Source organism: Balaenoptera ricei, chromosome 13 (genome assembly GCF_028023285.1).
Source record: "Balaenoptera ricei isolate mBalRic1 chromosome 13, mBalRic1.hap2, whole genome shotgun sequence".
NCBI lineage: Eukaryota > Metazoa > Chordata > Mammalia > Artiodactyla > Balaenopteridae > Balaenoptera > Balaenoptera ricei.
In genome coordinates this window covers 10,472,010-10,493,678 of record NC_082651.1, presented here as the reverse complement: position 1 = coordinate 10,493,678, position 21,669 = coordinate 10,472,010, and the positions used below count along the sequence as shown (strand labels likewise).

Here is a 21,669-nt window from a genome sequence, read left to right as displayed (position 1 = left end):
TGTAAATAGTTGCTGATGCACAGAAAATTCAAGTTTTGCTTCTGGGAACTTTATGGAATTTTTGTTTTTTAATATTTTCCATCTACAGTTGGTTGAATCCATGGATGTGGAACCCATGGATTAGGGGCGACCAACTGTACTGATACATGTTACAAAATGGATGAACCTTGAAAACATTATGCTAAGTGAAAGAAGCCAGACACAAAGGCCACATATTATATGATTCCATTCATATGAAATGTCAGAATAGCAAATCTATAGAGACAAAGTGGGTTCATGGTTTCCAGGGGCTATGGGAAGGGGGAAATGGGAAGAGACTGCTAATGAATATGAGGTTTCTTTTCAGGGTGATGAAATGTTCTGGAATTAGATAGTGAGGACAGTTGCACAACCTTGTGAATATACTAAAAACCTGAACAGTACTGTTTAAAAGACTGAATTTATGGTATGTGAATTATATCTTAGTAAAGCTGCTATTAAAAAAAATGCTTTATGGGCTTCCCTGGTGGCGCAGTGGTTAAGAATCTGCCTGCCAACGCAGGGGACACGGGTTCGAGCCCTGGTCCGGGAAGATCCCACATGCCGCGGAGCAGCTAAGCCCGTGTGCCACAACTACTGAAGCCCGCGCACCTAGAGCCCGTGCTCCGCAACGAGAGAAGGCACCGCAATGAGAAGCCTGCACACAGCAACGAAGAGTAGCCCCCGCTTGCCGCAACTAGAGAAAGCCCGCGCGCAGCAACAAAGACCCAATGCAGCCAAAAATAAATAAATAAATAAATTTATTAAAAAAAAATGCTTTATTATTTTAAGACACTGAGATTTTTGGAGATGTTTGTTACCTCAGCATAACATAGCCCATCCTGACTGATACATCCAGCCAGACTATCAGTCAAGTGCAAGGGTGGAATAAAGACATGTGCAGACCTACAAACACTCAAAAAATTCAGAAAGCTATGGAAAATCGTGTTCCACTAAGATGAGAGAGTAACTCAAGAAAGAGGAAGGGATCTGGGAAACAGAGTCCAACACAGGAGACAAATGGGGGAATTCTAAAACTGGTGGTGAAGAAGGGAAGCCCCAGGATGATAGCTGTGCTACAGGGCTGGGGAGCAACCAGTGTAGACTAGAGAGGAGAGGAGGCCAGGAGAGATCTCCCCAGGGCTCAGGAAAAATGAAAAAACTGGTAAAATACCTGATGCATTTGAACCTGGGGGAGATTGTATTAAAAGGAGATCACAGAGCTGTTGAAGGATGTTAGAAGATTTGGTCAGACTTTTAAGAAAAGCAAGCAAATGAAAAAACGAAGCAATTTGTAAACTACAGAAAAACACAAAGTTGTATTAGAAAGGATGAGGAGGACTTCGCTGGTGGCGCAGTGGTTAAGAACCCGCCTGCCAATGCAGGGGACACGGGTTCGAGCCCTGGTCCGGGGAGATCCCACATGCCGCAGAGCAACTAAGCCCGTGCGCCACAGCTAGAGCCTGTACTCTAGAGCCTACGAGCCACAACTACTGAGCCCACGTGCCACAACTACTGAAACAACTAAGCAATGAGCAACTAAGCCCGTGCTCTGCAAGAAGACAAGCCACCGCAATGAGAAGCCGGCGCACCGCAACGAAGAGTAGCCCCCACTCACCGCAACTAGAGAAAGCCTGCGCACAGCAACGACGACCCAACGCAGCCAAAAATTAATTAATTAATTAATTAATTTTAAAAAAAAGAAAGGATGTGGAATTGGAGGGTACTACTTGATCTGCGGTTTAAAAAAATACATTATTATAAAAATGAAAATACTGAATATAGATTTGGCTCCCAAATGAGATACAATTATGAGAACAGGATGCAGGAAAGGCAGGTGTAAGAAAGCTGCCATGGTGTGATAAACAGCAGTAGATAATATCTAGAAGTGATGAGTTGGGGGAAGTTTGGGAGAGAGAAGCTAGGAGGTGGGAAAGGAGTGAGAGATGATATAAAAGAGATGACTTGATAGACAGTGTCTCAAAGTGAAAAATTCAAGGGATGCTATTTAAATATGCTATTTAGAGATATAGAGGTTAATACTACTATTAGGATGACAGGAAAAGAGCAGCCTTTGGTCCATCTCTCCCCACGCTTAATTCTCTTTCCCTGGCACTTATCTTGGGCCTTCGTTCTGCTGTTTTTCTCTTTATACTCTGATCAGTGCTGTGTATGGATTTGTATCTTTTCTCTGCCCCTCTTCCTTCCTCAGCACACCAGGTTTATTATTTTTTTCATTCTTTGCCAATTTGGGAGGTGATAAATGGTATCTTGTATTTCTTTGCTTATTAAGGACGTTGAATTTTTTTTAACATCTTTTTTGTTTTTTGGGCTTCTGAGTCCAATTTGGCAAAGTGATAAACAGTATCTCATTGCATTTCTTTCTCTTTTTTTTTTAATAAATTTATTTATTTATTTATTTATTTTTGGCTGCATTGGGTCTTCGTTTCTGTGCGTGGGCTCTTCTCTAGTTGCGGTGAGCGGGGGCTACTCTTGTTGTGGTGCGTGGGCTTCTCACTGCGGTGGCTTCTCTTGTTGTGGAGCATGGGCTCTAGGCACACGGGCTTCAGTAGATATGGCTCACGGGCTCTAGAGTGCAGGCTCAGTAGTTGTGGTGCCTGGGCTTAGTTGCTCCGCAGCATGTGGGATCTTCCCGGACCAGTACTTGAACCCGTGTCCCCTGCATTGGCAGGCGGATTCTTAACCACTGAGCCACCAGGGAAGTTCTCGTTGTGTTTCTTTGATTATTAAACAGGCTGAATTTTTTTTACATCTTTTTTTTTTTTTTTTTTTGTCCATTTGGACAATCATCTAATCTACACTTTGCCCCATTTTCCTTTGGAGTATTCATCTTTTTCTTATTGAATTGTAAGAGCTGTTGCAAATATTCCCTACTTTGATATACCTTTTAAGGTATATTTTTCTGTACAAGAATCTTGAATTTTATGCAGTCAAATCTATCGGTCTCTTCCTTTTCCTGGGTTTGCCTTTTGTGTCATGCTTAGTTTGGAAAATTATTAACAAAGCAACAAGCATTGTGTTGTGTTTACATTTCAAGAAAAACTGTCAGGAAGTACTTTTTAAATCTGCTGAAAGCAGGCCTAACACCAAGATCACACATTCAGTTTTTTGGGGTTTTTTTGCTCTAAAACATACCCATGCATGTTTTAGAACGGGTAGTAAGCTTATTGCTAAATTGTTTCATCAACTAATGTACTTTTTTAAAACATCTATTAATTTTCACACTAACTATTGGATAAGGTATAATTTATATAATGTTCAACCCTAAAGCAGAAAAAGCTTAGGGACAAGAGCAATGCCCCGCTCCATCCTCATGCTGAGAGGCCTTGAGGGCAATTAAGATGCCACAGCAAGATAATATGTCAGTGAGATTTTTCTTTAACCTTACAAACCCAGCTGGCATAAGAGCTCATTGATGAGAAAGCTAGTTTCTGTTGGTTAAAGAGAGACTCATATCTAGACTCACGTTTCCTTTAGAAAAAAGGAGGCCTAAATGTTTGCTTCCACATTAGGAAGGACTTCTGAAACACCACTGAAATCGTCTTTGATTTCCTTATTTCTTTTCTCAGCTCACCTCCCTTCTCTATTTTCTCACCTAAACTGTGTGACTTTGGCAATGATTCACTCCAGATAACTTGCTTGTATAAAGAGCAGATATTATCCTTCTACCTGATCTTGAAATCAGAAGGACAGTAAGAACGAGAGAGAAAAGAGAACGGAAAGAGGAAATGAAGCTCGGCCAAATTGTTTTGTTTCTACAGCCCTGGTCACCTCAAGCCACTGGCTTCGTACCCTGTGATTCCTTCTTCCTCCCATTCTCCTCATTCCACTCCAGAAACAAGAACCACCACCCAAGAACCACTGACCTTTGTGACATCACCTCTCTTGCTAAGCAACAGACTCGGGACCTTCCTCACCCCCTGAGCCCTGGGAGAAGCCTTGGACCAAGGTGCTCCAAGAAGGAAGCTTTGCCAGAGAAGGACGGAGGGAAGCAGATGGAAGAGATGCTGCGGCTTGTCGTGTGGTCGGCCAACATTAGCCCACCCCTGAGCCCCCCACCCAGACCCTGCGTGTCCGTGTACTTCAGAGGTGAGAGCCAGGAGCCCCAAGAGGCAACATATGTTCAATGAAAAACTAGATTTATCGGTGCCCTACTAGGTAAAAGATGCCTTGTGTCACAGAAAGATGAGGTAGACACCATCTGGCTCTTTCAAATTTATCATCCTTGTTGCTATTATTTCTTTTAGTATGACTCCTCTGCCTCCCATTTTTTTCTGGTGAATGGCTACGGGAGAAAAAGAAGATGAATACTTCTCGAGTTTCTTCTATGAACTAGGGCTGTGCCACAAACAGGTTAAAAAAAAACCAAGTACCTGCTTCATAGGATGGCTGTGAGGATTTGAAAAGATACTATACATACAGGTCTTTGTACAACTTCTGGTAATAACTGCTCAATTGTATGAATTACTTTTATAATCAACAAAGTCTTATAAATATAATGATTTTTGCTCCTCACAACAATTCTATGAGGCAAGTTTTATTGTCTCAATTTTTCATAGATAAGGAAAAAATCCAAGAGAGGTGGGAGGGGTGGTGTAAAGGATTTATGAGAGAAAATGAAAAAGGTTAAGTGTATCCATATAACAGAGAGCTGGGGACAAAAAGGGGAAAAGGGAAAGAAAGATGAACAGTCTGTTGGAGGAGAGAAAGGGGGGTGTGGACACAGGCAAATGAGGTTTTCCAGGAAGTGTGGGGAGTGAGAAAATTGGGGCCAAGAGAAAATAGGACACAGTAGTTTCCAAAAGAAATGAGCGGAGACTGAAATTCCTTAAATTTTTTTCTGGCCTGTGAAACTCTGCCTGCTGAGTGTGCTGTCACTCAGAGGTGGAACACTCAGGACTCCAGGTGCATAGGATGATATAGGTTTATGTCCCCAGTTTGCGGGTTGAAAGAGGTGTAGTGGAGGTTCAGCATGTCTTTGCCCTGAAACTGATTTTGCGGTGAGCCGGGGAACAGTCTGATTCCGAGCCATCTTCCCCGTCACCTCCCAGGCACTGTCTTTCTCCTCCTAGAAATCTCTCTTACGAAGATACCTACAACCCAGAATCCTGGGTTTGCCCCCAGATTTGCCTACACATTTTTATCACTGAATGTTTGTTTGATATCTTTTATTCCTTTTTCACCTGTCGTTTCCAGCCCCACTTCCCCACTACTGGACAGGCACAGAGAGTCCCCTGCTTCTCCCCACACCCCATCCCCACCCCCATCTGTCTCCTCTCTCTTCTCTCTCACACACATTCTTTCCTTGGGAAGAATCTCAAATTTAGCAATTTAGAGGTTCTTTGCAGGGCTATAGACTGTTCTTTGTTAAAGATATTTCCGGGGAAGGCATATTTTAGTAGATAAAGAGCTGTCAACCCATTAGAGATGTTTTGGGATGTATTAGGGTACACTAGCTTTGCTCCGGTCACAACGGAACCCTTAAATCCCAGTGCCTTAACACAACAAAAGTTTACCTCTTGCCCACACCAAGTGCTGCATCGACTGTGCAGATCAGGCAACAATCCTGAATGACTCCTCCAAACAGTAGTTTAGGGACCAGCTGCTCTTTGCTTGTGGCTGCAAAGTCACCAGGTACCACCCTGCCAGCAGACGGTGAGAGTGCATGTGGAGAGTGGGGAGGAGAACGGAGACTCTCATGGGAGATTTTGGGAGCCAGTCCAGGCTGTGGTGAGCATGGATCCCATACTCCATTGGCCAGAATGAGTCACACGGCCGCACCCGGCTGCAAGATGGCTGGGAACCATGTACCCAGGAAGAAAATGAAATGAACACATAACATTATCTGTCACATGGGGTGATGTCACTCTTATAAAAAGTGAGAAATTTTGAAATCTCCAGAGTAAGAAAGAATCAGTGCTGTGTCACATCTGCCAATGTAGACTGGATGTTTTCTACATCAAGATAAGTCCTACCCCTCTTTGCTCACTTGAACCTAGACTTTGAAATATTTCCTACCACCAATGCCGGCCCCTTGGTGTCTTTGCAGATGTCAAGAGGACAACTCGTGAGGTGGAAGGCAATCACCCCATATGGAACGAGGTAAAACACATCAGACAAGCCCAGATGAGGCAATGACAAGCCCAACAGTGAGGCTGGGTCCAGACCGTGCCCAGAAGTCTAGGGAGGGAACAGGGAGCCTCATCAGCCTTTCCCAAGGCTGGAACATCACGCCCTGCGAGTAGCCTCTGAGCTGAGAAGGCTGTGCAGGTCTCAGGGCCACAGCAGCCACATCTGCCCACAGCTCTTGGCCCATCTCACCCACTCTGGGGGTGGACCCATCTTGTCCAACCCAGCCGTCCTGATGTTCCCATAAACCTGAAATAGAGACAGGGCTCCCCGTGTAGGATCCCCTCTCATCTTCCATCCATCCATGTCCCCCCAGCCAGTCCCCAAACCCCTTAGCTACTAACAAGCCCACAGTACTGCAGTTAAGCTGTGGGAGCCCAGGTAGGATGCCTGGTCCCTTGGTGAAGGTAGCAAATGCCATCCTCTTAGGAAATTAGACTTGAGGGATATTCCTCAGTTTGAGAGAAACACAGTGCCAGCCGTTCCCTGCATCTTTTCTAATTTCCTAGGAGGATGGAAAAGGGAGGGGAGAGGGAGGACGCTGACCTCTCTGTGCCTCCCACAGACCCTCATCTGGCACCTCTGGAACCGCCCCCTGCAAAAGGACTCTTTCCTGCAAATCACCCTTCGGGACATGGGCTCAATAAAGAAGGAAAGGTAAGGCAGAGAGAGAGGCAGGAGGAGCCTGATTCCTGACTAAAGCTACGGCAGATGCTGCATCTCCTGTCTCTAATCTGTAACTCACTCAGATGCAAGGACCAGAATCCACTCCAGACAGCTAATGCAAAAAAAGAAAAAAAGGGGGGTGGTGTGTATGAAGGCTAGGTATATAGATGGACAGATCAACTAGACCTTGGAAACTGGGGACCCAGGGGCAGTTCTGTCTCTTCTGAAGGCACAGAATCTCAAATCTTTCTCTCTGCCCCACTCTGGCTTCTCATCACAGCCCCATTCTAGTGCCTCACAGAGACGGAGGCTATGGCATCTCAGGTCAAAATTCCCAGGACAGAGAATCTGACTGGCCCAGCTTTGGTCAGGTGCCCACCTCCTGGTCCAATCAGCTGTTACTTGGCACAGGTCCCATTCCGGAGGAGTGTGGGTGCACAGCTTCTGAGAAAAGGCTGGTCAGGGCAGAGCCAGTAACTGGGGTGCCCACTGTCCAGGAAGCCCCAAAGCCAATTCCCAGAGAGTTGAGAGCCCTCTGGTGGATACTCCCAGCAACTGCATCCTTCCCTAAGCCTCGGTGGACAGCACAGCTTCCAGGAGAGAAAGACATCTCTGGATAAAGTCATGCCTGGGACGGAGAAGGACACCTTTTCCTCTGGCTCAGGAACTCACACCTGCTCTTTGTCTCTCCAGGTTCATTGGCCTGGCCACAATACTGCTCAAACCCTTGGTGAATAAACCAAGTAAGATCCTTTTCATGAAGGACCTGACCCTGCTCAACCATTCTATGATGCCCACAGATGTGAGTCGGGCTCTAGGAAGGGTGGGTGGAGGAGTGGGGGCAGCTGGTGAAGATGAGGCATCCACTCCAGCAGAGTCCCAGTGTGCCCCCAACCCAGAGAGCACTTTCTGCCCTGCGGAGGACCCATCACACTTCCCATCGTCTCCCCAACTTCCCCATGCTGCCCTCCATCCACCTACCCACATCTCCACCCTTCGTCCACCCATTGAGATTGAGTATTCAGTTGATCGTCCACTGGTGTCAGCAACTGTGCAAGGCCTGGGATACAAAATTGAATGAAGCCCACATCTGTTGTCACTCTCGGTGACAAGTGCTCCAGCACATGTATACTGAGGTCAGTGAGCTATTTCACTGAGGTCAGGAGATAATGAACGATTCCACTTGGGAGGAAATGGAAGGCTTTACAGGGGAGGTGATTAAGATGTGTGGAAACACATGAAGACCAACCAGATGAGAACAAGCAAAGGCGATTTATTCAGAGCTTGCTATATAACAAGGGAGTCAGCCACCATCACTTGGTTTGGACAGAGACTCAAAGGCAGGCAGAAGAGTGGGAAAGCCTTATGGTAGAAAAAAGGGAAGGCTTCAGGTGTGCCCGGATTGGAGGCTGCTGGTGTGGGAAGCTGTAAGTGGCCCAACTAGAAGCCGGGCATCCTATGTGATCGCTTAGGGGTGCATATTTGTCTTTCTCCCATTGGTCCTGAGCTAGAAGTGGGGACAAAATTAAGGGCTCTATCCATTATTAACCAAATCCCGACTGTCTGTTGCTATAGTTGGTGGTTGGACTTCCTATGAGTCTGACTCACCGCAGGCTGACTTCCTGGGCTGGTTACTATAGATATCGTGTTAGTTTCCTGAGCTGATTGCTACAGATTGCCTGTCAGAGTTCCATTTTTATGGATGGTTTTTAAGGAGGGACATGAGTTTGCCCAATGGACAGGAAAGGAAGACAATCCAAGGCAGGGGTATAAGGTACATGTGTGAAGGCTGGAGGGAAAAGAGGCAGCACTGCAGGTTCAGGAGGGTGGGCTGCCTGCACTGCTGGCACCAGGGGAGGGGGCGGAAGGGGTGTGAAGTTCAGGGAGACCTGAGACTGGGTAGGCGACCAGGGGCCAGAGGTAAAGGGCCTGTGGTCTATGCTGATGAGTTGTGACTTTACTCTGATAGTTTAGAGCACTTAGGGAGTGTTTAGGGGTCGATTCTGACGATGGTCTGGAGGATGGACGGGCAGTGAGAGTGCTTGCAGGCAGGAGGTCAGTTAGGTGTTTGCTGGAGTTCCCACATGAGGTCATAAGACGTTGGGCTCGGAGGTTAGCATCAGTGGTTCTAGACTGGTCTCAAGTCACCTCTCTCTCTCCTCCCCACCCTGCTGCATCCTTTTCTGTCACCACCACTAATGTGTGCCTCCTCTATTCTTCAAACCCCATCCATGGTAACCCATTGCTCTCTCCCCACCAGTTTATAACCTCTCTCCATCCCAGACCGCACAGGCCCCCATGGTGTGGTCCTGTGCCATGGCCAGCGTCACTCCACCTGGGAAGACTGGGTGTGGTCCCTGCCAGGCTGGACCAGGTTCCAGTGCTATGATGTGGCCAAGGATCGCAGGATCTTACAGCTCCCCTACCTTTGCCTTGCAGTGCACTCTCACCCTACAGGTGGCCCTTATGACCTACAAGGATATCGAGAAGATAGGTATGTACTTCCATGGGGCTAAGCCCTGCATTTCACCAAGCATAGCTGGATGGGCTCTTGGGGATCTTGGAGACCCAACCCTTGAGCCCTACAGAAGGATAGTGACCAAGTTAGGGTCTGTAGGCCAGATCTCCGGACACCTGCCTGAGGTCACCTGTCCTCCCAATGTGTCCACTTGTCGTCTGTAGACAGAAGACCCAGCCTCCAATGGGCTGCAGAGGGAGGCAAGGATGGCCATTTCCAAGGGCCCCCATATGTAGAGTGTGAGGCCCAGGGTTGCCCATGGTGGGGGGAGACCATGGGAATGTCTGGGGAGGACATGTGCCCTTGTCAGGGCCTCTTGGCCGTGATTTTACTCAGGAGCTGGTCACTGGGGATGGAACAGTGAAATGGGGGAAATGCCTCCAAGTCTCCTGGGCCCCAGCCTCTGAGAGCCCACCCTGGACTATGTATCCCCAGGCGATGAAGACCACCTGGCCATCATGGCACAAGAGGTGGCCAGGCAGAAACGGACGTTTCCCAGCTCCGCCGTACACAAGGCTCTGTCCCCAAAGCCTCAGCACTTCCAGGTGAGGCCGGCCAGGGTGAAAGCCCACGTGATTTGGCCGACACCCTCACCGTGTTCCCAGGCCATCCCTGCCTCTCCACAAGGTCATGGAGGAAGGTCAGGGCTTCAGATTGGGCTCCAGGTCCTCAGATCTTCACCACACCCTCTGCTCCTCCAGGGGCCGTTCTGGGAAACTTCTGCGTGTGGCTGAGGCTGGAGCCAGCTCCAGGGGGGCGACAGGAAGCACTGTGGGCAGGGCACACCAGGCCCTGGCCATGCCGGGGAGGCAGGGCTGAGGCCTGGACCCTGCCCTTCAGGAGGTGGCAATACAAGGCTAGCCTTGGGCAAGGAGAAATGAGCTGCACAGCAGAGGCTGAGGAGAGTTCGAGGGGATCCCTGGGAAGCTCCACGGGTTCCACTGTGGATTCTGGAACCCCCATACCATGGCTTACCAACTTACTTCTGACCTCTAGCCTGTGATCTAACATTTCTGCCATGGTTGCACCTGCTCCCCAGCCAGCCGCGTGCTCAGGAGACTGGGAGTTATCCTTGGCTGCCCCGCCTCCTCACCCCACCCCCAGCATCCAGTCAATGGCCGAGTCCTAGCTCTTAATATCACCTGACCGCACCCACTTCTCCATTGCCTCTTCCATCCCCTGGTCCCAGACAACATCATCCCTTCTCTGGACCACCTTGAATAGGCTCCTCCCAAACTCCCAGCCCGCAGCTCTCTCCTGTCCATTTTTCAGTCCCAGTGGTCTTTCAAAGATGTCATTCTTGGGACTTCCCTGGCGGTCCAGTGGTTAAGACCCCATGCTCCCAAAGCAGGGGGCATGGATTCGATCCCTGGTCGGTGAACTAAGATCCCGCATGCCGCATGACGCGGCCAAAAAAAAATAAAGTCCTTCTTATCATGCCACGCGTGTGCCTAAAAATGTTGTTCTTAAAAATGAGGACTCCCAGTGTTCTCAGGACATAACCCAAACTCCTTACGATGGCTTCCCAGGCCCTTGATAACCCAAGCCTGGCCCGCAAGCCACTCTGTCCCCTGTCCCTGCCCCGCCCCGCCCTGCTGTAACATCCTACACAACTTACAATCCCCACTCTCAAGACCCTTTCCGTAGCCACCAGGCCTTTGCACGTGCTGTCGCCTCCTTTGGAGAACATTCCCTCTCCCCATTGGCCCTGTCCCTCTTCACGAGGCTGGCTGGCCACAGGATAGAAGGTCAGCGTGCCCAAATCACTACCCTTCCTATGTACTAGTGCTTAGGGCAAAGTTCTGACATGGGGGCTGTTTGCCTGGTTTGACCACCCTTGTCTCTGATGGTCAGGTAGCTGCATGTGTATTAATCCTTGAAGGACCTCTGGACTTGATGGAGACACAGGAGGCCTCATGGAGAATGGCCGGATCCACGGGTTGGGCTGGGCTGGGAGAGCTGTGTGCTGTTACTACCTCTAGTCACGACAGGCTCCCACGACTGTGCCCTGCCAGCCGCTGCCATCTCCAGTTCCCTCCCCTGGGGCTTTAGCCAGCCTGGATCTTACGGGCTCTTCTCCCTCCCACCTTCTAATTCTAGGCTCAGACTTCATAGTCCCTTTACTGAGTCTCAGGAAAGTATATAAAAGCAGAAGAAGAAGAAATCACAAATCAGAGATCAAATCACAGATCATAGATTCAACTGCATAGAACTTTAAAATGTTCGATTCCCTACAAAGATCGCAGACAAACATAAAAAGACAGCAAACTGAGAAATGTTAGACTTTATTCTGTAACAAGTCCCTACCACTCAAGAAACACCCAAGATGAAAAGGACAAAGTGGAGGTGACAGTTCCCAGAAAAGGAAAGAGAAGGAACCATGGCCTTCCCAGGACCCGTGGGGTCACTTTCTATCCGCAGTAGATGTTTCTTATCAGAACATATTGTTCTTCTAGAGAAGAGTCCCCACTGGGGAAGGGGAGCCCAACGTCAAGTTCCCCTGTTTCCTCCTCTGCAGATCCGAGTGAAGGTGTTTGAAGCCCGGCAGCTCATGGGCAATGACATCAAGCCAGTGGTGAAGGTCGTCATCGGAGGCTACCAGCACCACACGCGGATCAAGATGGGAAATAACCCTTTCTTCAATGAGGTGGGCAGCACATGCCCTTCAGAGCCGAATGGGGCACTTGGGCCAAGAGGGCCAGCCAAGGGCTGGGCATTTCCTGCCGGCAGCCAGCAAGCTTGCTCCCTGACGTGGGTGCTTTCATTTGTTTGTTCCACAAAGTCTTACTGGGCATGGAGGGCCAAACACTGGGCTTGGCACAGGAAATAGAGAGCGAGTAATTCCGAGCCCTTCATGGGGGGAGCCGGTGGTCTGTGGTGGGCCTCCTGCATATGTGAACACGTAAAGGATGACAACGGGGCAAGACTGCGGTGCACAGGGATTGCAGCCGCGAAACGCAGGCCCTCTGTAGCCCCGGCCACTGCGGAAGCCCCACCTCATAGCATCGTGTCTGACACAGTAGGAACTCCATCCACATGCGCTGAATTAATTGATGACTAGACCACCAAAGAAAAGATAAAAGCACGGTGGGAGCAGGGAGCAGGGGTTGGAGAGGACTCCGAAAAGGCAGGATGGGGAAAGATAATTCAGGAAAAAGGAATAGTGTTCTCAGAGGCCTGGAAAGGAGAAGCAGTACACTGTTTGGCAGAACTGTAGACACGGGTGTAGTTGGAGGGGAGTGGCCGGAGGTGAGCCTTCAGAGTGCCCTGGGGCCCCGTCATGGATGGGACTTGGGAGCCATGGAGGGATTAAAGCAGGAGAGTGACAGGGCCCGGTCTGCATCTGGGGAAGGAGGTTCTGGCTGCAGCAGGGAGTGGGGTGCAGTGGACAGACAGGGCGATCTTTTTTTTTTGGCCGCGTTGCTCAGCTTGTGGGATCTTAGTTCCCCGACCAGGGATTGAACCCAGGCCCTCGGCAGTGAAAGCGCAGACTCCTAACCACTGGACTGCCAAGGAATTCCCAGGGCGATCTAGAAAGAAGCGGAGGCTTGAATCTCCATCCCAGGGCAGTTAGCTGGGCCTTGAGCTGCTCCTGACAAGTCCTCCAGGGATCCCTTACCCCGCCCTTTTCTGGAGAGAAAACCCCTCCGGGACCTGGCAGGCCTCTGCTTCTGTGGGAGGAGCGTTCGGGTGGTAGTGAGCTGAAAGCCATTGAAATGGGCAAACAGCGGGGCAGAAACCTGCTAGTCTGAGGCTTCAGGCTTGCTGAGTCCCTGAGGGAAGTGGTGGAAGGAATGTCTGCTACCCACGCCCTGACTCTCTCTGCTTCAGATCTTCTTTCAGAATTTTTATGAGGTTCCTGCAAAATTCTTCGACGAGACCATCTTAATCCAGGTGAGGAGCTAGCTGGACAAGGTGGGTCCACTTTCTTGTCCCACCTCAATTCTGGAAAGTGCGTCAGCCCCGCATCCTTACCTGTAGAGCTAGAGTCACATCAGATGGTCTTTCTGAACCCAAGGCAGCATCTCTGCCGCCTTCTTTATCCTGGCAACCAGACACCCCATTCATTCATTCATCCATTCAACAAATGTTGTGGAAGGCCAACCGATAGGCCCTGAGCTCAGCTCCGAGGTGAACAAAGCAGCCCTTTCCCATGTGCCAGGATTCTCATGCCACCCCTCAAATGTCCCCTCAACATGGGACATTCCTTTCTCCAATCAGAGGGAGCCTGGTAACAATGGTGAGCATGTATTTATCAAGTGCTTCCTATGTGCCCAGCACAGGGCTAAGGAGAGCAAGTCTTCTCCCTTGAAGAGTTTACATGTTCTTGAGAAATAGCCAGGACAGCATGCAGTGGAGAAAGTTGAGTGCAACAATTTGCTTTGTGGAGATCAAGTGAATTGTCCTCTCTGATCAATTTCCTCATCTGTAAAATGGAGCTGAAATATATGGACTTCACAGGGCTCCTCCGCAAATTAAATGAGAAACGCTACATGGAAGTGTCAACCATTAGGAAGCATTGAGTAAATCCTGGAAAATCCAGATGTGCCCTTATGATTCCTCCCATGGGGCTGGGGGAAATTGGGCTTGTGAATAACTGAGATCTTTCTGGAAACTCCCCTGCAGGTGATGAATTCCTCAGTGATGAGATTCAACGCAGAGATCGGGAGATTCCAAGTGAGCACTGGGTGGAGGAGGCGGTTTGGTGAAACAGTTACAGAGACCCACCCTGGGCTCTGTGTCCAAGTCTAGGGGAAAGGATTTTGATGCTAAAAGATCCAGATTTGGATCCATCTACCAACTGGGTGACTTAGACAAGTTATTCGGAGCCTCTACTTCCTCATCTGTAAAATGGGGATAATAATATACTCAACCCACAGGGTCATTGTGAGGATTAAAGTATGTAACATTTATGAAAGCGCTGGGTGCCACGTTGAATCCCCCTACACTTATAACACTGTGGAAGCAGAGGACTCAAAAGGTCAACCAAATTGCTGGAGAAACCTAGAGAAAGATTGCTGCCTGTGAAGACAGAGTAAAAAGATTTGCTTTGGGAAAGACACAGGTTAAGTGAGGAAAGTTCACATGGTCATGAAGGGCTAAACTAAGATTCTCCAAATCCAGGAAGATCAGGAAAAGGCAGGGTTGCCAGATTAAATACAGGATGCCCTGGAAATTTTGAATCTTAAACAACAGGTACTTTTTAAATATAAGTATGTCCCCAGTATTTCATGGATCCTCATGAAATATTGCTGGGGACCTACGTATACTAAAAAAGTTGTCGTTGTTTGTCGTGGTCCGAACGCGGGTTGGAAAAGAATTTCCAGACATAAGGCAGAATGTAAAGAAGATAGAATTTATTACCAGAACAGAGGGCCAACTTCCTAGTAGTCTGGGAGAGTCAAGCCCAAATGTGTGCTATTGATCAGTTTTTACAGCCAGAAAACAAAGGAATGGTCCGAGGTGAAATTTTCCTTTACCGATTGGTCGAGGCACATACACCTTCCTTCTATAGGATGGGAGTGGGACAGGGCAGATGCCTTTCCTTATTTGGGACAGGTCCCGTTGCCCAGGCGGGCGTCGCACAGGTGGGCTCAGAAATTTCGTAACCATGGTAACATGGTAGGGAGGGTGATTAAGAGTCTGGTAAGGGGGGGTGTAACGCTGAAACTTTTTCAGGCAGGGTCATCCTTTGTCCTTGAAGCACCATTGTCCTTGGAGCACCACGTTGTTTACCTGTAATTTTAATTTAAGCTGCCATTTGTATTTTTATTTTCTAAATCTGGCAACTCATGGAAAAGGGCCCAGCCCTTGGGAAAGGGAAATTTAGGACAAATCAAAGTAAGGTTTCTTTCTCACTACGGTACTTGTAATAAGCACACGAAGGGTCATGACCTGCCCCTCCCCCACCTAACTCTCAAGCAAGCAGCACAGGTTTAGAAATTAAGAGATTCTAGAGAGGCTAGGTAGCAGGAGGTCAAAATGTGCTTTTGACAAAGGCCACTGTGCGACTTCCAGACGATGACCAACGATTGCTGAATAAGTTTTAGAGCTCAGGGAAAAACCTGAGCTTTTAAAGGTATATATATATTCCTTTTTTGGAAAATTTCAAACATACACAAAAGTAGAGAGAATGGTATCATGAATTCCCCCATCCCCATCACTCACCTTCACCAATTCATTGTCAATCATGTCATCATGTTTTATCTACACCTGGCCCCCTTCCTCTCCCCTACAGATTTTGAATCAAATCTCAGACATCATTTTATTTTAAAATATTTCATTACCTATTTCTAAAACATACAGATTTTATTAAGCATAACCAAAGACAATGACTACATCTAAACACCTTTATAATTCCTGGATAACACTAAATATCTAGTCAGTGTTCACATTTCCCTAATTGTCTTGTGAATTCCATTTACAGTTTGTTCAAATCAGGATCCAAACCAAGTGCACACACTGCAGTTGGTTAAAATATTATTTTTAGGTGTATTTTATTCAGTTGGTCCTGCCCCCTAGTTTACCTTGCCATTTATTTGTTGAAGCAACTGGATAGTTTGTCTTGCAGTTTTCCCTCAGTCTGGATTTTGCTGGTTGTACCTCCAGGGGATCCCTTCTCACGTCTCTCTGCCCAGGTATTTCCCATCTAGAGGCTAGATCAGACTTGGGTCAATTATTTGGCAAGGTGATGTCACCAGGAGACACAGAACAACTGTTGGTCTCTTTTTATGTTGTTAACAGCTATTGATGATCACTGCCTAGATCTATGGCTTCATTAGGGGTGACTGAGTTTCATTTTGGTTTGTTTTCTTCTAGCTTTATTGAGGTACAATTGACATACAATGAATTATACTATTTTATTTTATCAGGATCTTAGTCCCCCGACCAGGGATTGAACCCGGGCCAAGGCAGTGAAAATGCTGGGTCCTAACCACTGGACTGCCCGGGAATTCCCTATACATATTTTAAATGTATAATTTCATGTTTTAAAATATGTATACAACCATGAAACCATGACCACAATCAAGGTAATGAACATATCTATCATATCTATCACCCTCCAAACTTTCCTTATGCCTCTTTGTAATTCTTCCCTCTTCCCCGAATCCTGCCTGCTCCCATCCCCAGACAACCACTGGTCTGCTCTCTGTAACTACACATTGCTTTGCATTTTCTAGAATTGTATATAAATAGAATCATACAGCATGCACTTTATTGTTGTTTGGCTTCTTTCAATCAGCATAATTATTTTGAGATTCATCCACGTTGTTTCATGGATCAATAGTTCATTCCTTCTTATTGCTGAATAGTATTCCATTTATGGATATACCACAGGTTGTTGATTCATTCATCTGCTGATGGGCGTTTAGATTGTTTCCAGCTTGGCGCTATTAAAACAAAGCTGCTGAAACACTGATGTATAAGTCTTAGTATGGACCTATGCTTTGATGTCTCTTGAGTAAATATGTAGAAGTGAAATGACTACCTCATATGGTAGGTGTGTGTTTAACTTTTAAAGAAAATTCCTAGCAGTTTTTTCCCAAAAATTCCAGATTGTTTCTACCATCTTATATTCCCACCAGCAGTATATATTAGAGCTCCAGTTGCTCCACATTCTTATCCAAACTTGATACTGTTCATCTTTTAAATTTTGGCTCTTCTAAGTACATGTGGTGGTATCTTGTTGTGGTTATAATTTACACTTCCCTGATGATGTTGAGCATCTTTTCAAGTATTTGCTATCTAACTTCTTTGATGAAGTGTCTGTTCAAATCTTTTGCTTGTTTTCATTAGGTTGTTTGTTTTCTTACTATGGAGTTTTGAGATTTTCTTATATATTCTGGATACAAGTCCTTTATCAGATAAATGATTTGGAAATATGTTCTCCCAGTATATGATGTCTCCTTTCATTTTCTTTTCTTTCTTTTTTTTTTTTAAGGGTTCTTTTTTTTTGAAAAAATAATAAATTTATTTATTTTTGGCTGTGTTGGGTCTTTGTTGCTGCATGCGGGCTTTCTCTAGTTGCGACGAGCGGGGGCTACTCTTCGTTGTGATGCGCGGGTTTCTCATTGTGGTGGCTTCTCTTGTTGCAGAGCACAGACTCTAGGCACACGGGTTTCAGTAGTTGTGGCACGCAGGCTTAGTAGTTGCGGCACACGGGCTCTAGAGCACAGGCTCAGTAGTTGTGGTGCACAGGCTTAGCTTCTCCACGGCATGTGGGATCTTCCTGGACCAGGGCTCGAACCCGTGTCCCCTGCATTGGCAGGAGGATTCTTAACCACTGCGCCACCAGGGAAGCCCTCTTTTCATTTTCTTAACAGTGTCTTTCAAAGAGCAGAAGTTTTACATTTCGATGAAGTCCAATTTATCAAAATTTTCTTTTATGGATTGTGTTTTTGTTGTTGGATCTAAGAAATCTTTGCCTACCTAACCCAAGGGGCTGACTGAGCTTTAAAGCAGGCCTACATGCAAAATCTGGGGCTTGCTCTATGGACCCTTCCAAGGGTGGCCTGAATGTTCTGCAGTGCCCTGCCCCACACCACCTTCAATCCTGTACTGCATCCCTCAGGCCTCAGGGAGTCAAAAACTGTCTCCCAGGGGAAAGGGAAAACCCATAGTCTCTTTGCCAAATCCTCCCTTGACCATCCTCTTCCCCAGAACGGGAGACACCTTTCCCCACCCCCCCAGGGGTAGGGAAGAACAACTGCTGTGTTGGCCAGCAGTGCTGGTGGTGATCAAGAATCCTTTCAATCCAGGCCACCTCACTTACTAGTTGTAAAACTTTGGGCTCTTCTCCCAAACTCGGTATCCTCCTCTGTAGAGTGGAGATGATAATGGCCCAATTTCCAGGTCGTTGTAAAGATTAAAGGAATTAGGGTGGAACAAGTACTCGTATTGTCAACAAGTTGGTTGGCTGGAGGCCCTAACTAATCCTTACTCTATTCTTTCTTTTCAGACAGATATTGGGTTCATCTACAACTCTCCAGGTAGGCAGCAGTTGTTGGAAATATGTGTGTCTTCTGAGAAAAACCAGGTCAGGTGTTGAAATCATCTCAAAAATCCCTGTATGTTCAACACATGGGGGGAGAGTATTAGAAGGTGTGAATTATTTTCTGTACTTAACATTTTACTGTACTTCATGGTATTTTATCTTGTTTTATAATAACGTCTTTTTCTGCAAAAACCAAAGCATCTCTTTGGGTCAAATGCTAATTTTTTATTGCAGCCTTGGGTTGAATTTCTACTTTTCTATGCCAGTGTTTGAATTTTGTTGTTGTTGTTGTTTATTTCATTTCTTTTAATTGAAGTATGGTTGATTTACAATGTGTGGCCAGTGTTTGAATTTTGAGTAAACCTGACCATAACATACATACCAGGTTGAGGTTGGGACTTAGGGTTGTGGGAAATATTTGCCTCTCTCAGACCAGGACAGTAGCAACTATAAGTTCCCTGGATGGGAAAGGGGGGTCCCTGTTTCCTAAAGGCAATAGCTGGCAGCTTTTGCTTAAAGGTAGGAGTGACTCCCATTTCCCCCTGCCCCTGGCTGGGAACCAGAATATATGAGACACGTTTCCACACCCGTCTCCTACAGAAGCAAAGGCTGGTTTCAGGGAAGAAGGATAGAGACTGGAGGCTGGTCTCCCATGGGCCCTCTTCCTCTCCAGGTCACACACTCCTGAGGAAATGGCTTGGCCTCTGCCAGCCAAATGAACCCAGCAGTGGTGTGAGAGGCTACCTGAAAGTTACCATCTCTGCCCTCGGTGTGGGAGACCAGGCACCGGTGAGGCTGTCCCCCCAATACCCCAGGAGCATTTCCTACCCTAGCTGCTTCCGTGGGGCCCCCCGTGGGCCCCCCAAGAGGCCATTGCTCTTCACATGCTTTCATTTGTCCACTGTGTCCCTTCAGGGTTGTCCATCCCCACCCCAACCAAGCAGAAGGTTGGGGAAGCCAAGTCTGGTGGCCATGACCTCCCTAAGACTCTGACCCTATCAGCTCTCTGGTCTCTCCAGGTAGATCAAAAGCTGACCTATAGGGCTGATGACACTGACATTCAGATCTTCAAGTCATCGGTGGTGCCCATCAACATGGCCTACTTACAGTTCTTCATCTACTGCGCCGAGGATCTCCACCTCAGTCAGTCAGGGCGGGGGAGGGGGTGACCCTGAATTTCCCTACCCGCTGGCACTCTGGTTTCTCCTGGGGCTCCCCAGTTCCGTTTTGACACTACGATTTGGGGTTGGGGAGAGAGGGAGACTGAAATCTGCCAAGAATGGTTTTATGAAGGTCCCTTTAAAATGGGCCATGTGCCGTGCCCTGTCTTTGATGCCCAGATGCAGACTCAAGGTTCCCTATGCCAGGCCCCACCCCCGCTGCTGTTGTGTGCCAGGACACACAACGGCACATGGAGACAGAGTGGAAATGGGAGGTGTCTGCCCAGGGGGCACCAAACCAAATTATGGGGGAGGGTTTTAAGTTGTTCTGTCACCTCTCCATTTCCTTCTCCTGAAAAAAAGAAAAATGCTGCCATCTCAGAAATCTTTTAACTTCTTTGCTCTTAGAGAAACACCACTCAGTGAGTCCTATGTTGGAGGTGGAACTAATTGGGGAAAAGGTAAGCATAAAAATGGTCTGAGACTTAGAGAAATTGGCACCTAGAAAAAAATAGTGTGGAGGAAAAGTGGCCAGGACCCCAGGAATCGTATCCCAGTTCTTCCATTTATGGGTGATATGATCCCACTGGACCCGGCCCTCTGTGAAAGTGGAGGCCATGGCTTAGTCAGCCTGTATCCCAGAGCTGTGCCCAGTGCCCTGCATAGAGAAGATGCCCACCGAAAACCAAACATCCAAATGCACGGATGAGTGGACAAGTGGATGAAACAACATGCCCGCAAATGCACAACATTGAAACTGTCACCGTCCTCTTTGGACCTCAGTTTCTTCATCTAGAAATGGAAGGTTCTGGGCAAGAGGGTTGCTGACATTCCACGGACCTCTATGAACACACGGTAGCATTTTCCAAAGGGTGTTGATGGATGTTATGTGCAAAAAAAAGATCACATGTTCAAATTTGGGGAATGCTGGGTTAAAGTTAGATTTGTTTCAGAATTCATCAACCATCATTTCCACCATATTCTACCTATTAGAAGAAGTCATTAAATCCAGCCCATACATGAGGGGAGGGAGGTTAGTGTCCCCCTTTTGAAGGGGAGAGTACCAAAGGGAGGTGTGGACATATTTTGAAGCCACCACACTGAATATTTATTTCCCAATGAGTGGTTTAGGTACCCTGGAAGTAGGTGAGATACCGTTGGGTGGTAGAGGCATACATTTTTTCAAAAATTTTAATATTTCTTTTTTTTTCTTAGAGTGTATGGAAAAGTTTAAGCAGTTCAACTAACCCTTGGTTTCACTGACATGATTGCTTAGAATAAGGCTAGGTTGAAAAAGGAAGTCAAGTGATGCTTTGGAAAGGGGCATACCATCAGCATTGTTTCTGCTGACTTTTTGTCGGAATCTTAGAGTTTATCTAACAAAATCTATGTGTTTGCACTGATGTAATAAAGTTAGTAACCCTGTATCTATTTAAAAGTTAATTGAAAGCTGATTTAAGGGAAAATATGAAGGAGTCTGGATCTAGGTAGCTACTCAAAGGACCAAGGTTGTAGCGGATGAGAAGTTGTCAAAGTGTCTTTGGACCAGGGATTCCCATGACCAGCCCTGTGCTGCAGACAGGTTCACCTGTGGGCTGGACCGGAAGGGCTGGGAGGTGAGGCCAGTGGAGGGAGGAGGGGACAGGCTGGCACTGACACTGCTTTGGGATGTTCCCAGCTCAAGACACACGTGCAGATGCAAACCGAGAGCCCGATATGGAACCAGATCCTGACCTTCCGGATTCAGGTATTGCTGTGCCATCACGCCCACCCTCTTCCTCCTGCACCACAAACAGAAGGGGGTTTGGGTGTTTGTTGGGGGGTGTGGATGGAAGATAGGGGCCACGAAGCACGGCGGGAGGGGGCGGGGACTCTGCCTGATAGGGAGGGTGAGGAAGCCCAAGACACATTACAGAGAACCTTACTTGAAATGAATGGGGGAATTTCCTGGCGGTCCAGTGGTTAGGACTCTATGCTCTCATTGCTGAGGGCCTGGGTTCGATCCCTGGTCGGGGAACTAAGATCCCACAGCCAGTGCTGCGAGGCCAAAAAAAAAAGGAAACCAATAAATGACCCAGATGATTTCAGCTAATGATCAGGCAGGCCAGGTTAAAAAAAAAAAAAGAAATGAATGGACCCTACAACTGAACTTTCCAGAGAAC

The 21,669-nt window shown here is 47.4% G+C and overlaps 1 protein-coding gene across 1 annotated transcript in view; it reads left to right on the top strand.

Moving 5' to 3' along the window:
- The first annotated feature begins 4,043 nt into the window (after positions 1–4,043).
- The window catches only part of FER1L5 (fer-1 like family member 5), a 55,625-nt gene continuing 37,999 nt past the window's right edge, over positions 4,044–21,669 (top strand). Inside the window, exons 1-14 of the mRNA XM_059942226.1 lie at positions 4,044–4,128; positions 6,089–6,141; positions 6,734–6,825; positions 7,528–7,636; positions 9,274–9,328; positions 9,788–9,897; positions 11,871–11,999; positions 13,184–13,246; positions 13,979–14,029; positions 18,312–18,342; positions 19,021–19,136; positions 19,367–19,490; positions 19,916–19,968; positions 21,186–21,254. Coding sequence (XP_059798209.1) covers positions 4,044–4,128; positions 6,089–6,141; positions 6,734–6,825; positions 7,528–7,636; positions 9,274–9,328; positions 9,788–9,897; positions 11,871–11,999; positions 13,184–13,246; positions 13,979–14,029; positions 18,312–18,342; positions 19,021–19,136; positions 19,367–19,490; positions 19,916–19,968; positions 21,186–21,254 — 1,140 coding nt within the window. The remainder of the gene's footprint in view (positions 4,129–6,088; positions 6,142–6,733; positions 6,826–7,527; positions 7,637–9,273; positions 9,329–9,787; positions 9,898–11,870; positions 12,000–13,183; positions 13,247–13,978; positions 14,030–18,311; positions 18,343–19,020; positions 19,137–19,366; positions 19,491–19,915; positions 19,969–21,185; positions 21,255–21,669) is intronic.